Source organism: Lemur catta, chromosome 1 (genome assembly GCF_020740605.2).
Source record: "Lemur catta isolate mLemCat1 chromosome 1, mLemCat1.pri, whole genome shotgun sequence".
Classification (NCBI taxonomy): domain Eukaryota; kingdom Metazoa; phylum Chordata; class Mammalia; order Primates; family Lemuridae; genus Lemur; species Lemur catta.
The window spans coordinates 102,699,450-102,714,741 of NC_059128.1; the positions used below are offsets into that span (position 1 = coordinate 102,699,450).

The 15,292-nt window shown below is 53.3% G+C and overlaps 1 protein-coding gene across 6 annotated transcripts in view; it reads left to right on the forward strand.

Moving 5' to 3' along the window:
* The first annotated feature begins 337 nt into the window (after window positions 1-337).
* The window catches only part of CD276 (CD276 molecule), a 29,129-nt gene continuing 14,174 nt past the window's right edge, over window positions 338-15,292 (forward strand). Inside the window, exons 1-2 of one of the 6 annotated variants that reach the window (XM_045531651.1) lie at window positions 338-506; window positions 15,133-15,265. In XM_045531651.1, coding sequence (XP_045387607.1) covers window positions 456-506; window positions 15,133-15,265 — 184 coding nt within the window. In that variant the 5' untranslated portion in view covers window positions 338-455. Of the gene's footprint in view, window positions 507-644; window positions 821-895; window positions 982-2,666; window positions 2,685-15,132; window positions 15,266-15,292 lie in introns of those variants that run through there. The other 5 variants (XM_045531661.1, XM_045531671.1, XM_045531681.1 and 2 more) reach the window with 5 other exon arrangements.

A 15,292-nucleotide genomic window follows, 5' to 3' on the forward strand; every position in this document is an offset into this window, starting at 1 on the left:
GCCGGTATGATGAAGAACCGATCCAAGAGCAGGTGCAGGGAGGGCATGCACGAAGGCAAAATCTGGACAGGCCTGACCCCCATCTCCTGCCAGGCTGGAGCTGGGCCCTGTAAGGACAAGAGTCCAAGGGCACCAGGCGTCAGGCCTGCTCCCCCTGTGGGAGCCTGGGCTGGCTTGCAGCCTGGTCTGGGGCTGGGGGCAGGGCCGGCCGGGTGGCCGTGGGTGGAAGGAAAAGAGGAAAACCAACTCAGTGGAAATTGCCCTGTGGTTGGCTGGGGCGCCCACGACACTGTATTTATAGAGAGCTCCCAGCGGCTCTCAATTCCTCGCAGTCGAGTTAACCCTTTCTGGGCTGCGGTTCCAGCTCGGTGTCTAGGGAGAACACAGGACTGGGGTTGGACAGTCGGATTCGAGCCCTGCTCTGCCGCCAGCAGCCTGGAGGGTGGGAGTGATCAATGACCAGTCACCTGTCCCCTCTGGCGGAAAAGAAAGCCCGGCTCTTGGAAGTATGGGAGCGGGGTGGGGGATGGGCAGCGAGTAGACCGGCGCCCCTCTCCGGGAGCCCCGGGTTTCCCCGCCTGGGTCCGGCCTGGGGGCGGGGGCGGGGTCCAGGCCCCGCGCCCTGCCCAGCGGGCGGGCTCAGGCCTTTGCCCCCAGCCGCAGCTGCGGGGCCAATCCGGCCTCGGTGGCTCACCCGGGCCGCCTTCCGGGCCCGCAGCGTTCTCCAGCCCGCCCCGCCCCTCGGGCTCCCGGCCGCCCCCGGCCCACATTCGGGCTCGGCCTCGCTCGCCGCGGCCGCGAGCCCCGGAGTCGGCGCGCGGTGAGTGCTTGCGTGGCGCGGCGCGGCGCGGGTGGGGCGGCCTTTGTCTGCGGCCGGGCCCGCGCCGGTAGGAGCCGCCGAGGCCGAACGGCGCTCGCGCCGCTGGCTGCTGAAGCCGGAGCCCCCTCCCCAGCCGTCTCCGGGTCCCGGCCGCGGCGCACGTGAGCACGGGAACGCGGGGCCGCCGCTCGGGCTCCAGGGCCGGGAGGGAGCTGGGGCGCCCGCACCCAACCCCGCCCGCAGCGCAGCCTCTGCTTCCCCCCGGCTGGGCGGGGGCGGGGGCTCCGTCCGCCCTGCCGACCCCCGGGAAGCGCTGGCGGATCCTGGATGGGAGAGAGTGCTCGCGGAGGCCCGGGGTGTGGAGCGGGGGTGGAGGCGGATCTGTCACTGTGTTGATGACTCTGGAAGCTTAGCGAAGCAGGAGCCCGGGCTAGGAGGGAAGCAGGGTGCCCCAGGCCCTGCAGAGGAGAACACGCGGACCGCCAGCCCTGAGAAGGGGGCGCTGCGGGGGAGGGGAGGGCGAGTGGCTAGGTGGGTCCGCCCTGCCCGGCCCTGAGGGATGCAGGAGTGGTCGGCTGCGGGGACCGACGCCCACAGGCAGCAGGGAGCGTGGCGGGGGGGCGGGAGGGTGCAGATTCTGGGAAGGATGGTTAGGGTGGGGAGGCCGACAGAGGCCCAAGAAAATTAGAGGGTGAGGAGCGAACGAGGATGGGGAGGTGGTGGGAGAGGACGTGGGGAGACGGTGGGGGGAGGTAGGAGCAGGGTGGGGGCGCACTAGAGGGGAGGGAATTGAATCCCAGGGCTCTGGGCCCTCAGTCATTACTGTTTAGCTAGCATATTGGCAGGTTTGGGAGCCTAAGGCAGGGGTTTTATTTCTAAGCCAAACCTGCCCTAATGAGAAATTCGTGATGGATGACTCAGATATGGAATCTGTCGCTGGGGGAAAACATTGGGCAAATAGTAAAAGCAAAGATGTGTGTGTGTGTGTGTGTGTGTGTGTTTGTGTGTGTGTGTGTTGGGGGGGGGGTTGACTTAATTGAGAAAAACTATTTACCTTCAAATTGGATGTGGATAATTGTAAATGAGTCTGATCTCTTCATTAAATTAAGGCCCCAGGTCTTTTTCTTACAAGGATATCTTTAGCAGTTAGTTTTTGTATTAGAAAGTAATGAAGCTGCTTTGACTTTAAGAGAGTTCTTTATTTAGTTCAACCGCCTCTCTAATTCCCTCTGGCCTCCCAGAAATCCCTAGGAAATCTGATTCTGGGCAGCCTTCCTTGTAGTCTGGGGGCCTGCAAATAGGTGGGGCACTTTTGGAGGCGGAGGGGAATTAAAGTCTGAACTTGAAATTGAAGTCTAAACCTGTCCAGTGGGTTGGGCCGATCAGAGCGAGTGCAGGGTGGGGGTGGAGGGCGGTGGGGCTGTGGGTTGTGAAGGGGTGGCTATTTCCAGCTGGTTTGGGAATTGGGAGTATTTGGGGTGAGTACGTTTCTCTGATAGCTGGAGTTCCTGGGTTTTAGCACTAACACTTAGGTTAACTGTTGACCCTGGAAATGTACATACATCACAGTCAGCTTTACCAGAGTGTCCCGATGTGAATGACATTTTCCTTCATGACTTCGAATCAGCCCTGTGAACATCAGTTTTTGTACTGCGGGGTCGTATGGCAAGAGGACTCTTGAGGGACAGAGCTTTGCCCCTGTATTAAGTGGCCTCAGGGATGCTCTCAAGGTCCCGTGACTGACCTTTGGAGTTCTTCTGGTGTCCTCACGGCATCGCTGGTGGTTTGTCCTGCCTGCAGTAAGCTTTTCAATTTACTCTTGACTCCTGTGCTGCGAGAAGTCAGGCCCTGCAGCTGGTCAGAGGTGAGAAACGCATGTGATTGGAGCCTCGAGCCTCGGGGTGAGGAGGGGTGTTGGTGTTTGAGCACCCAGTTTTCCTCTCTGTCCCCATCCCTGTTCAGTGCTGTCCCGGCACCCAATGGAAGTAGGTTGGCTGAATGTCTCAGATGCTCAGATAGCTGACTGCTGGGTCGAGTGCTTTAATGTTTATGGAAAGGACAGTTATAGAGCTGTTGTCCCTTCAGAGTGGTCCTACTCTGGGGGGAATGTGTCCTTATTCTGGTGAGGTTGACTTCTGAACCTTTCTGTGGGAATCCCCCATCCTTAAACTTTGACCTTCTCTGGAGTAGTAAATCTTCATTCTTTGGAGTAGGATTTGGGTTTGACACAGAACTAGGCAACACTGTTGGGAGTCAGAGATGCAGTGTGATTAGAGAGCTGTGAGTTGGGGCTCTATAGCACACAAAGAGACTCCTGGAAAGTATTATAGAACAAATGGCTGGCCTGTTGTGGATGGTTCTTGGTTGGTCATATGGGGTTTGGGCTGTGTGCAAAAAAATGACCAAATCCAAGCAGCTTCTGAGATTATGACCACATGGGGCTGCTGAGCTGTGGATCTGAGTCACGGGGTCAGGGGAGGAGGAAAAATGGCAGGGAGAATGATGTCACTGCCCATAAACTTATCCTCTGAGTGGGTGGTGACTTCTCATTGCTGTCCTTTTCCCACATCCCCAGGACAGGAGTCACAGGGAAGTCCACTAACAAAAGGAGAAGGACACAGCCAGGGTCTGCAGGAAGGGGAAAGGAGTGAGGACTGGTCCGTGTGATCTTTGAGAAATTTCCTGTGGTCTGTTGGCTCAGAATGGACCCCACACCTGGGAGAGGGCCACATGCAGTGTTATGCAGCCCTCACCTGCCACCCTCTGTTCTGCCACCCCTGCAGTGTGCCTGATAGGAGCACTGGGCCTTTGGTTTTGGGGGTAGGCCTGTGATGGATGCTTCATAGACATCATGCCATTGAATCGTCATAGTAGGCCTGTGAGGTAGAGAATCATCAGTACCACTGTACAGATGGGGAAACAGATCCAGAAAGGGCAAGTCGCAGCCCAAAGACACACGCGGGCAAACCGTGGAGCCGGGTTGTTGTCTGCCTCCAGAACTGGCTCTTTCTGCCACTCTGGAGGCAGGGGCTGGTTTTACCTCTCTTTCGAGGACCTGGCAAAATGTGCTGAGGGTCCCCACAGGGAGGCTGAGAGGACTCTGGGGAGCTGGGGAGGGGGCAGGCCTGACCCAGGCAACCCTGAGACCAGTGGTCTTCACAGAGTGGTTGGGGCCTTTGCCGAGAGTCTCGCCCTTCCTCTTACTGGTGCCTCCGGAAGTCCCTATCGTACCCTCCAGATCCGACCAGTGCTCCAGCCAGCTGCTCCCATTCTCCCTCGTTCTCTTTGTGGGCCAGAGAATGGATGCCTTCCCCACACCTCTGATGTGGTTGGACGTTGGCCTTGCCTGGGCAGAGGGCACGTATGTTTGAGGGAAATCCACAGGGAATGGAGTGAGAAGCATTTTTTGTTGGAAGCCTTAGAACAGAGGGGGATACTATTTCTAGGAGACAGGGGTCCCAGGTCACCTTAAAATCAATGCAGGCTCCTAGGAACTGCACCTTACCCCCAGGAGACATTGGAATGTGTGTTTGTGGGGTAGGCCCTGTGCTGGGTGGCACGGTACCAGCAGGGCTGGAGCCCAGGGTGCTAGAGCTGTGACCTGGCTTCTGGGAAGAGGAAGGAGGAGATGACCACTAGAATGAGCCGGACCCAGCAGTGGAGTCGAGTTGTTCATTCAATGCTTTGGAGCTGGGGGGGGGGGTCTGGGTGGAAAGGGGGCACAGAAGGAGTACTGGTCCATGAGACCCAGTGTATAGCCTGACAGAGGAGCTCTTAGCCAGGGAGAATGCGTGGGGGGAGACGGGAGGCCAGTGCAGAGGGGCCCAGAGGCCTTGTCCTCATGCCTATGGCAGTAATAACTGCAAGAGTAATAATTGTTACCACTGTTTGGGTGCTAAGCACTTTCCTAAGTCCTCTGTCTCTATTGTCTTATTTTATTGTTACAGCAGCCCTGTGGGGTTGGGATTGTCAGCCACATTTTGGAGATGTCTCAAACAGGTTAAGTCATTTACACTTGGTCACGTGTCTAGCAAGACTTCTGTGTCAGAATTTGAACCCAGGGTTGCCTGCTCCTAGCCCATGCTGTGCCTTGGGCAGGCAAGGTGGCCTGGGGATTCCATGTAACAGGTGAGGGAATCCAGGCCTGGGTGTACTCATCAGCTGGCTCTTACCATCTCTGCTGGTGACTGAGGACTTGGGCAGCTGGTCTCCCCTGTCTGGGCTCAGACTCCCATCTGTACAATGGGCGTGGAGATTGGGACTGGACCAGGGGAGCTGCAGGAGGTCTTCAAGCTCTGAGGACTGGTGGAGCCTGCTACGCTCCTGAGAGGGAATCCCTGGGAGAGCCAGAGGGGTCTGGTGCTTAGGTGAGCGGGGCTGGCAGAGTTGCTCTGCTAGGCTAGGGTGGCAACCTAAAGAATTTGGAGGCAGGACTCATGTGGAGAAAATGTGCTCTTCCTTGAGTAAAGTCTGGAAAAGCTTCTGGAAAAGATGGGATTTCGGGACACATTTAGGTGGGTGCCTGGCAGGAATCAACAGAGGGTGAGTGTGCACCACGGGCTGCCCAGGTGACCTGAGGTCTGCCCTCTGATACGGTCTCGGGTGCTCTCATCCCTTCCCATCCTCCCTCCATTCCCCTTGTTGCCATCCCTTCTTCTTGCTGACCTCTGAGCTCAGTGTAGTTTTCACTTTTTTCAGGGCTCTGTGCCCCCAGGGATGTGTGTGTATGCACAGGGACACGTGTGTGCACCCGTGTGCATGTACAGGTCAGCTTCTCAGCCTCTGCACATGCCTCCGGTTCCAGGAAGACCTTGGCCCCACTCTGCTGGGCCGGCCCTGATGACATACTACTGTCCTGACTCACACAGAAATCACTTGGAGAGGAAGAATTGATTTCTTCTCTTGGGTGGGATCACGGGGTTGGGGAGTGGTGCCCAGTGCACAGTCTGGAACACAAAAGACTGACTCAGATTATCAGGAAAAAGAAAGGCCAACAGGGAGGCTGTTCCCAGGGAACTCTGGAGACCTCTCATCTCTCTCCCCAGCCCCTCCCCCATTTATAGAGCACCTAGTATTAATTAGGTCAGTTTAGGTAATTTTACTCAGTTGAGTCCTATAATTATCCTGGGAAGGTAGGTTTTATAATCCCCATTTTATAAATGAGCAAACTGAGGCTCAGAGAGGATATTTCCCTAAAGTCACATGACTAGGAAGTGGCAGAGTCTGGATTTGAACCTGTCTCTCCAACTCCAAAGTCATCTTAAACACTAGGGCTCACTTCCTCCATGAAGCCGCTTGTGATTTCACTAGCCCAACACGTGATATGGTCATAGTGCAGGGTGGTGGCCAGGGCCCTTCTGTGATATTTGAAGAGACGAAGACCTGGAGAGGGAAGGGGTTTGCTCCAAGAGCCTAGCAGGTGAGTGAGAGAGCCTGGTCTAAAATCCACATAAATCTTTGATGTTGCTGTTTTCCGTTTTTCTTTTGTTAATTGCAAAAGAAGTACATGTTCATTGTCAAAACCAGAAGTATATCAGTTAAAAGTTGGTAGTAGACTCTCGCCCTCATTCCCACCTTCCAGGGTTGGGTTCACTATCAGGCTTCCAGGTCCTTTTCTCATATACAAACATCTATCTATCCATCCATCTTTCTGTTTGTCTAAACGCACATGCACTCGTTCATTTATTCCTTCATCCATGCACTCAGCGGTGCACTGAGCACCCATTATGTGTCGGGCCTGTGTTAGAATTAAAGATGCAGTAGTTAAGTAGAGCAGACGTGGTTTCTGCTCGGGAAGCTCCAGTGTGACTTGGAGAAAACAGACTGGGTGCAGTGAAGAACAGGGAACTCCTTAGAGTGGCAGATCTCTGGCTTAACTTTTCTGCCAAGGTACAAGGGTGTTACCCATTGTCTTCGTCTGTTTTCTGCTGCTATAACAGAATACCACAGATTGGGTAATTTGTTAAAAAAAAAAAAGCAGTTTATTTGGCACGTGGGTCTGGAGACTGAGAGGTCCAGGGCATGGTGCTAGCATCTGGTAAGGGCCTTGCCACTGCATTATCCATGATGGAAGGGCAGGGAGCACAGGAGGCAGGGGATGGGGGTGGAACTTATCTTCCTTACCAGGAACCCACTCCCTCAGTAACTAACCCACTCCTGTGATATTAGCGTCCATCTCTTTACCTCTTAAAGGCCCTGCCTCTTAATACTGTGACAATGGCAATTAAATTTCAGCATGAGTTTTGGAGGAGACATTCAAACCGTAGCAGCACCCCTGTCATCCAGGAAGAAGGAACTGTGTTGGCAAAAACCCTGTGAAGTAGGAGAGTTCTATGTTGTAGAAAGTGGAAGCAGCACACTGTGGTAAGGGGCAGGTGGGAGGAAGTGTGAAGCTGGGGACACGGGCAGGGCCAGACCAGACAGGGCTCTGTAGGACGGGGAGGAGCTGTGATCTTATCCCAAGGAAAGTGAACAGCCCTGGCGTTAACTATTGAAGGTGGTGACATCATATCATTTATATTTTTACGTCAGTTATTCTGGCTGCTGTGTAGAGTATAGACGAGCACAGCATTGGGTGGGGGAACAAGAGAGAAAGCAGGCAGACCAGTGAAGAGGCTTCTGTAGTCATCCGGGCAAGAGGTGATGGTGATGTGGAAGACCAGAGAGAGAAGCAGAGGTGGAGAGAAACAGAGAACGTGAAAATATGTCAGATCTAGTCGAGGACCCTTTCAGTTGCAGGTAATAGAAACCTAGCTCAAACTAGCTTGAGGAAAACAAACAAAAAAAATGATTGGCTCAGGTACCTGGGCAGTCTGTGTGGGCAGCTAGCTTGAGGCACGGGTTTCAATAATGTTTTTAGGACTCTGTATCCCTCTGCCTTTCATCTCTGCCCCTGTTTATTTGTTTGGATCAGTTCTTTAGGTTGTTGGTAGCTGATAGATTCTTTGCTAACAGCCACATATCATGTCCTTAGCAACCTCAGCAAGACAGAGTCTTCTGATGACTCCAGCAGCAAAGCTCTGGGGAAGTCTCTGATTGGTTGGGACTTGGCTCACAGCCCGTTCCTAAGCCAATCACTGAGTGGGGGCGGGGTGGGGGTTCTCCAAAGAGTCAGGTGTCACATGTGGAGGCTGAAGCTGAGTTGACAGCCCCACCAGCACCGCAAAGACTGGATTCCCTGCAGAAAGGTGGAGCCCTGTAATCAGAAGGAGCCAGCCTGGAGCAAGAGAGGCAGGCGCACTCTGGAATAAAGGGATGGTGCAAAATAACTAACGGTGTCAAGACTAGCTACCAAAGACAGACTGGATCTGCTCAGCATTTATTTTTCTTCTTTGTCAGGGAAGATGCTAAGATGCTTAGCAGAAGTTGCTAAGAAGCAATTGAAGTTCAGGCCAGGTAGGGAGGTGATTATCTGTTTTAACCGACTTTGTCTTCTAGCCCCTGGGATTGCCTGCCCTGGTGCTGAGTGAGCTTGGAGGTAGTCTCTCTGAGAAGCTGTCAGGGATATTTCAGGACAGTCTAGGGTGGAAGGGGAGTGATAGTAGAGGTGTGGGTCACAGCATTCCACAGTTTCCCACTGTGACCCACAGAATCAATCAAGGGTCCTTAGCTGACTCCTCACTACCTCCCCTGCCTCACCTCCTGAGCCCCAGCCTTTCCTGGAGTCCCATCTTCCCTGAATGTGCTGTGGACGTTCACTCCTCTGTGACTTTGCTCATGCCGCCCCCTCCGCCAGATAGCTGAGATGTCTCCTCTATGCAGCCCTACTAAGCTTTCCACGCCCCAGTGAATGTCTTGACCCTCCACTTCCACTATACCTTGCATATCATATTTTAATTATACATTTGTTTCCTAAATTCCTTTGCTATTTTTATTGTGAAAATGTGAGATTTTAAATATTTATGCTACTCAGCAGCTCTGTAACCTTGGGCAAGTTATTAAATCTCTCCGTCCATGTGAAATGGGATAATAAGAATACCTACTTCATAGAATTGTTAAAAACCTTAAAGGAGGTAACATGAGCAAAAGCACTTAGAACAGAACCTGGTGCATAGCAGGCTTTCAGCAATACTGGCTTTTGTTATTATTTGAGATAAATAAAATAATATATGTAACACAGGAAGCTTTTGAAGCATAATAATAAACATACCACCCAATTTAAGAACAAGAACATTTATCATTGAATATTTATACTTATGTTTCTTCATCTTGATTTGTAGGGCATAGCACAGCATAGCACAATGCCTGGTACATAGATATTCAATGAGTAAGTGTTTGTTGAGTGAATATATGAACTAATGCTGGAAGACTTGAGATGGGGTAATAACCAGTTTTATGGGGAAGAAGGTAGATTATGGGAACAAAAGATTGGTGATATTGTCCTTAAGCCCTGACAAAGTCCAGGAACCAATTATCAAATGAGCAGTGGAAGAAGAGTGCATCCATCAGTGAGAGCCAGCATTGCTTTACTGAAGTTTTGCAAATGAGCGTCATTTCCTGTTCTTTCCCATTGGTCCCCAGCCAGAAGCAATCAGGCATCTCATTACAGCCTTGGGGATGTGATGGGTAATGGGAGCTGGGTGGCCACACAAGTGGGGACACTCATAACCCCAAAGTGCTGAATCGTGGGTGGATGTTGATCCGGGAGCAGACAGTGCTGTGAGGCTTATTCCTGTCCCTGTCCTCTCTCTGAGGACCTTCATGGCATACGACACCACACAAGGAGAGGAGAGTGACCTTTTTGAATGACATTCCTTCTTTTTTTCATCCACCAAAAGATTACTGAGCATCTCTGCACCAGGAACTGTCAAAACAGTACTGCAAAAGATCCTGGCGTGGTTACATAGCAATGTAAATATACTTAATGCCACTGAATTTCACACTTAAATGTGGTTAAAATGGTAAACGTCATGTTATATATATTTTACCTCAATCATAATAACAAACAAACAAAAAAAAGCTCATAGCAGTGGAGGGATGGACTCAGTTTAACAGAGTGAAACGCAATAGTAACAAATGAAACATCCTATAAAGCTTCACCCCGTCCTCAACTCCATCAGAAGAGGATGGCAGAAATGTGGATTAGTAGCAATGAGTGTGAATGACTTCTGATCATTGGTCACAGATTTGATAGTCTGTCACTTGGGGTTATTTTGGTGAACACTGTGACATGGCTGCCCAATGGTGACCTCACTGAGGAAGACTGAAGACTTGCAGGGCTGTTATAAGGAAGGGAGCAGACTGGTTCTGAATGGTCTAAGGGATCGGATGAAGACTCATGTACCTAGGCAGTCTGTGTGTGCAGCTAGCTTGAGGCACAGGGGTTTCAATGATGTTTTTGGGACTCTGTATCCCTCTGGCTTTCATCTCTGCCCCTGTTTATTTGTTTGGATCAATTCTTTAGGTTGTTGGTAGCTGATAGATTCATTGCTAACAGCCGCATATCATGTCCTTCTTAGCAACCTCAGCAAGACAGAGTCTTCTGATGACTCCAGCAGCAAAGCTCTGGGGAAGTCTCTGATTGGTTGGGACTTGGCTCACAGCCCGTTCCTAAGCCAATCACGGAGATGTGGGCTGTCCTGGGAGACAAATTTGGGCGGGGTGTAAGGCAGAGCTTCCCACCAATGAGAGCTGTCCAAGAGCAAGTGGACTGCCTTTGGAGGCAGTGGGTGCCCATCACTGGAGAGGGTAAACAGAGGCAGGGGGGGCAGGGGGGTGCAGAGAGAGGCACCCTGTTCTGACACAGGACCATTGACTTCTGTAGTTTCTCCAAAATGTGCCCTTCTTCGCATTCCATCATCCCCCTTAGCGATCTCAATGTTGCCTTCTGCCACCACCAATGCGGGGATGACTCCCCTGTCATTCTCTGTTCTGAGCTCCAGCTTTGTGTCTCCGGGAGTTCATGGGACCGTGTGTGACCCGTGGTTCAAGCTCAGTAGGAATTGTTCATGCTTCATTTCCAGGTCTCCCCATCCAGTACGTGCGCTCATCTGCGCAAGCCCTCAGTGCATCCTTCCCATACGAACAAGCCCCAAGCCTGGCCACGTCTGCCTGTGAAATATGGCCCACGCTGGGCTCAGGCATCACTAAGTGACCCTGATAACATGGTCTCCAGTTCATATTTTGAAATACCTATTTTAGGTGTGGTTTCCTTCTGTGGCTCTGAGCAGTGACAATTTCGTGGGATAGGGAAAGGGGGAAGAGGAGGGAAGGTAAAGGAGGGATGGCTCCCTAAATTAGTTCAGATGCTGTGAGAATGACCCAAAATGACAGTGACGTATGCCAGAATAAATGTTTATCTCTCACCCATGCGACCATCCAGGTATATCCAGGGCTGATATGACAGTCCCTCGGGGCCCTCTGCCTTGCTGCTGTGCAGTCCCCAGGGCGTTGCCTTTGGCAGGGTGGTCCTGGAGGGCTCACCACATGTGTCCCAGCCAGTGGGAAGGGGATAGAAGGGAGAAGGTATGTTCCCTTGCTTTAAAGGCATGACCCGGAAGTTATACATAGCAGTGTATACATCACATGGCCACACCCAGCTGCAAGGAAGGCTGGGATGTGTAGTCTTTAACTGAGTGGCCATGTGCCTACCTAAGAATTCTACAGAAGGGGAGAATGGGTGTGAGAGGACTACTAGTAGTGTCTGCCACAGTCACTTTGTACATTTCAGTGTGACCTGCATGGCAGCAAATTGGCTAAACTTTAAGGATATAGTACCTGAAAGCTTAAAGTACTGATGAAGTTCCACTAGCATCCACAAAAGTTTTCTTTTATAGGTAGGAACATAGAGCTCAGAGAGGAGAAATCACCTAGTTAAGATTGCACAGCAAAGTATCAGAGTTGGGACTAGAACCTGTACTTTGGGTTCACTTTCTATAATTTCAGGGTCTGGCTGGGAGGCAGGCAGGCAGTGCCAGGACAGGTCTCTTGAGGTGAGGGAAGGGACCACCTTTCCCTGTTTGTCTACCCAAGGAGCTGCTCATGCCTTTTCAGGACTCACCTTTGGGGTCATCATGTCTCTGAGGTGCCGCCACCGGCCCTTGTTGTGTGTCAGCCAGTGTGCTGTACTGAACTGCAGCGACCATGTGCATGGCCACCTTCCCCGTTAGAACCTGCTCCTTGAGGACAGACATAGCTTAGTCACCCCTCCATCCCTGGTGCCTCCCTATGGAGCTTTCAGTGAATAATGAAGTGCATTACTGAAGACGTGAATGAATGTATATTCAAGGACTCCTTTAGTAAGAGATACTAGAAACTTAGCTCAAACCCAATTAAGGAAAAAAAATGATTGTCTCAAGTGTCTGGGCAGTCTAGGTATGCAGCGTGCTTCAGGCATAGCTGGATCCAGGGACTTACCTGCTATTTTCAGAGTTCTGTGTCTCTCTGACCCTTCCTGTCCTCTCTGTGCAAAGTATTGTCCAAGGAGCCACTGCAGGGACTGGGAGATGGGGGTTAGGAGAATGTAGGGTGATGCTGGTGGTCCCAGTGGGGGCAAGGAGATGCTCTTGGGCGCCCTTATGCCCAGGGCATCTTGGCCCTGAGCCCAGGCTCAGTCTGGTTTTGTTGTTGTTTTGGCTTTATGGGAGCACATGTTGGGTCATCTCTTGGGAGCTTTTCTGTGGCCCTAGGGTTGGATGTACTTGCTGTACCCTCAGACTGAGTGTGGCCTGGCCTCTCACTCCCACTTCTCTGTGAAAGCCCAGGGTGGTTTTTCCTGGCAGGGCGCCTTGCAGTTCCCACGTTTGGCTGGGACTGGGACAGAGGAGGAAGGAGGAAGAGGAGGAGGAGGGAGGGCTGGCTGGTGACTCACAGGGAGGGGTAGCACATGTTGACTCCAGGGCAGCTCCTGCCTGGGGATGAGAATTTCCCTTTGCGTTATAGAAAAGGAAGGTGGGTGGCATGTGTGTCGCATGAGGTCTGCATGTCTCCGTGTGGCTCTGGGTCCCGGGACTGCCCATCTGTCCAGACGGGCAGTGATTGGCTTTCTGTTCCCAGGCCACCCTCCTGTTCCCTGAGCAGCACTTCATTTCTGAGATGTGTTTCCCCCTCTGGCCTCGGCTCCTCGAGGCCCAGCTGCTGGGGCAGGAGTGTCTTGGTGCCGTGGAGTTCTCAGGTCTCCTGGGTTCTGGCTCCTCTCCGGGGCCGGCCATGAGGGTGGGTTTCTGGGTCCAGGAAAGGAATCCAAGGAGCAGAAGCCCAGTGCCCAGCCCCAAAAGCCCCTCATCCTCTCTCTGGATGCTCAGCCCTGGGGAGCCCTGGTTGGTCTGAGCAGGAGGGGCACCCTCTGTTCACCTCACGTGAACACAGGTGTCATTCCCAAGTGATTCTGAGGAGTAAACCCCAGTGGCAGGAATTAGCCTGGAGGAGACAGTCATAGAAGGGTCTTGAGTGCCAGGCAGAGGAATGTGGGCTGACTTCTATAGTGAATGGGGAGCCATGGGAGGTTCTTGAGCAGGGGAGGGACGAGAGCAGATTTCTGTCTTGGCTCCTAAGAGAAAGCATCTTGGGGAATGGGGTTGGCAGGGAAAAAGTGGAGCCAGCAGACGAGTGAGGAGTGTCACAGGTCAGCCCAGGTCAGGGTGGGAGATGGCGGCAGATCAGAGCAGCAGAGCAGCAGCATGAGGGAGGCGGCCCAGGAAGAACCGACAGGCTTGGTTCTGTCTGGGGGTGAAGAGGGAAGGCAGACTCGGGAGCTGGGAGCGCCTTCATCCCTCGCCCTGGTGCTTCCTGCAGGGAGTGGGCAGGCACGCAGGCGGCTGCCTGCTGGGTTTTCCTGTGGGCTGGGGTGCCCTTGTGGAACAGGATGTGGTGCCCGCCTAGGGTGCTTTATGAATGGAGTGGGGAAGGCCGCTGACTCAGCAGGCGGTGCGGCTTTGAGGCTGCCAGAGTTTGGACGGGAAGCGTCTGGACAGGAAGTGGCTGCTCAGGGCTTCCCCACTGTGGACAGCTGGGGGAGAGCGGGGGGCTGGCCAGGATGCACCCGGGTTGGCTGAGGACTGCCTCAGCCCAGCTGTCCACCTGTGCTCAGGGTGGGGGGCTGGTGTGCTTGGCTGGGATTGGAAAGGTTGCGGCTGGGTGCCGGGGACCGACTAGAACTGATGCTGATGACTGCTGATGAGGTGGCTCCATGGAAGGGCAGAAAGGTGCGGCAGGACTGGCAAATTCTATGACATTAGTGAAATCACTTATCTAGGCTTTTTTTTTTTTTTCTCCTGCAAAACTGGGACCCAGTGGTGCAGCCTGTCTCCCAGGGTGTTAGGAGGATGTGAAATTGTTTCAATTCCTGCTGGTCAGTGTTGGTTGGCGTAGGTGAACGCTGGCCGTGTGACTTGATCAGGATGCGGCAGCGGCTGTGGGACACAGGGAAGAAGTGTGTGTGGCCTGCCCGAGGCAGGCATCTTGGGGGTGGCCAGGATTGGGAGTGGGGCTGGACCCAGGTGGGGGCCCTGGCTCAGGCCTGGCCTGTGGCCACAGCCCTGACTCTGACTCAGTCCTGACGCCTGGGGTCAGCCCCAGTCATGGCCTCTTTCGTTTCTGATCTGTGTTGGTCACTCAGTACAGATGTGTCAGATGTATTAAACTACTAAATGTCCTCTCTCTCGAGTCCCACACTCATATACTCAGCTGCCTCCTAGTACTCTGCCCTGGAAATTTCTTCACAAATACCGTTAACTTCACACATCCATGTTCTCTGCCTCAGTGAATGCCCCACCTGGGCACTGGGGCTCAAAGCCCTGGACACCCTGACTGCTCCCTTTCTCTCTCCCCATGTCCTCAGATGCCATTACTCGTACCCAGACCTGCTGCTTCTCTTCTGCCTAGCCCCTCTGTTTATCCTGCAGCTGCTGTCAGATTAATCCTTACTGAGCTCAGCTCTGACCATGTCATTTCTCCTACTCAAGAACCTTTAGTAGCTCCCAGCTGCCTTTAGGTTGACGTTCATACCTCTTAGCTGATCCCCAAGTCTGGCTTCAGCCTGGGCTCCTGTGCTCCCCAGTAGCTATTGTCTGAAGCCAAGCTGACCCGCACATGTCCTTGCCCCAGAGCAGGCCTGTACTTACCCCCTTGCGTCCTCTTCCTTCTATTTGGATACCAGCATCTTAGGTGAAAGACTGGATCCCAGCTTCCCCAGTGACTGCCTCCTGCTGGCCCCTCTCACAGAGATCCCTCAGCAGGAAGCCCTGTGGGGTACAGGAAGGAGGAGCTCCCAGTGGGCAGCTGCAGCCTTCCCCACGCTGGTCCAGGGAGATGTGGTGAGAGAGGGCCTCGGGAGGACCTTTGCAGACAAAGGCCTCACTTCCTCTTCCTCCTAGGCAGGGGCAGCCTTCTCCCACGGAGAGCCCGGCTGTCAGCTGCCCCACAGGAAGATGCTGCGTGGACGAGGCTGGCCTGGCATGGACGTGCACGTGGGCGCAGCCCTGGGAGTGCTGTGGTTCTGCCTCACAGGTGAGGGGAGCAGCCTGGGGACTGGAG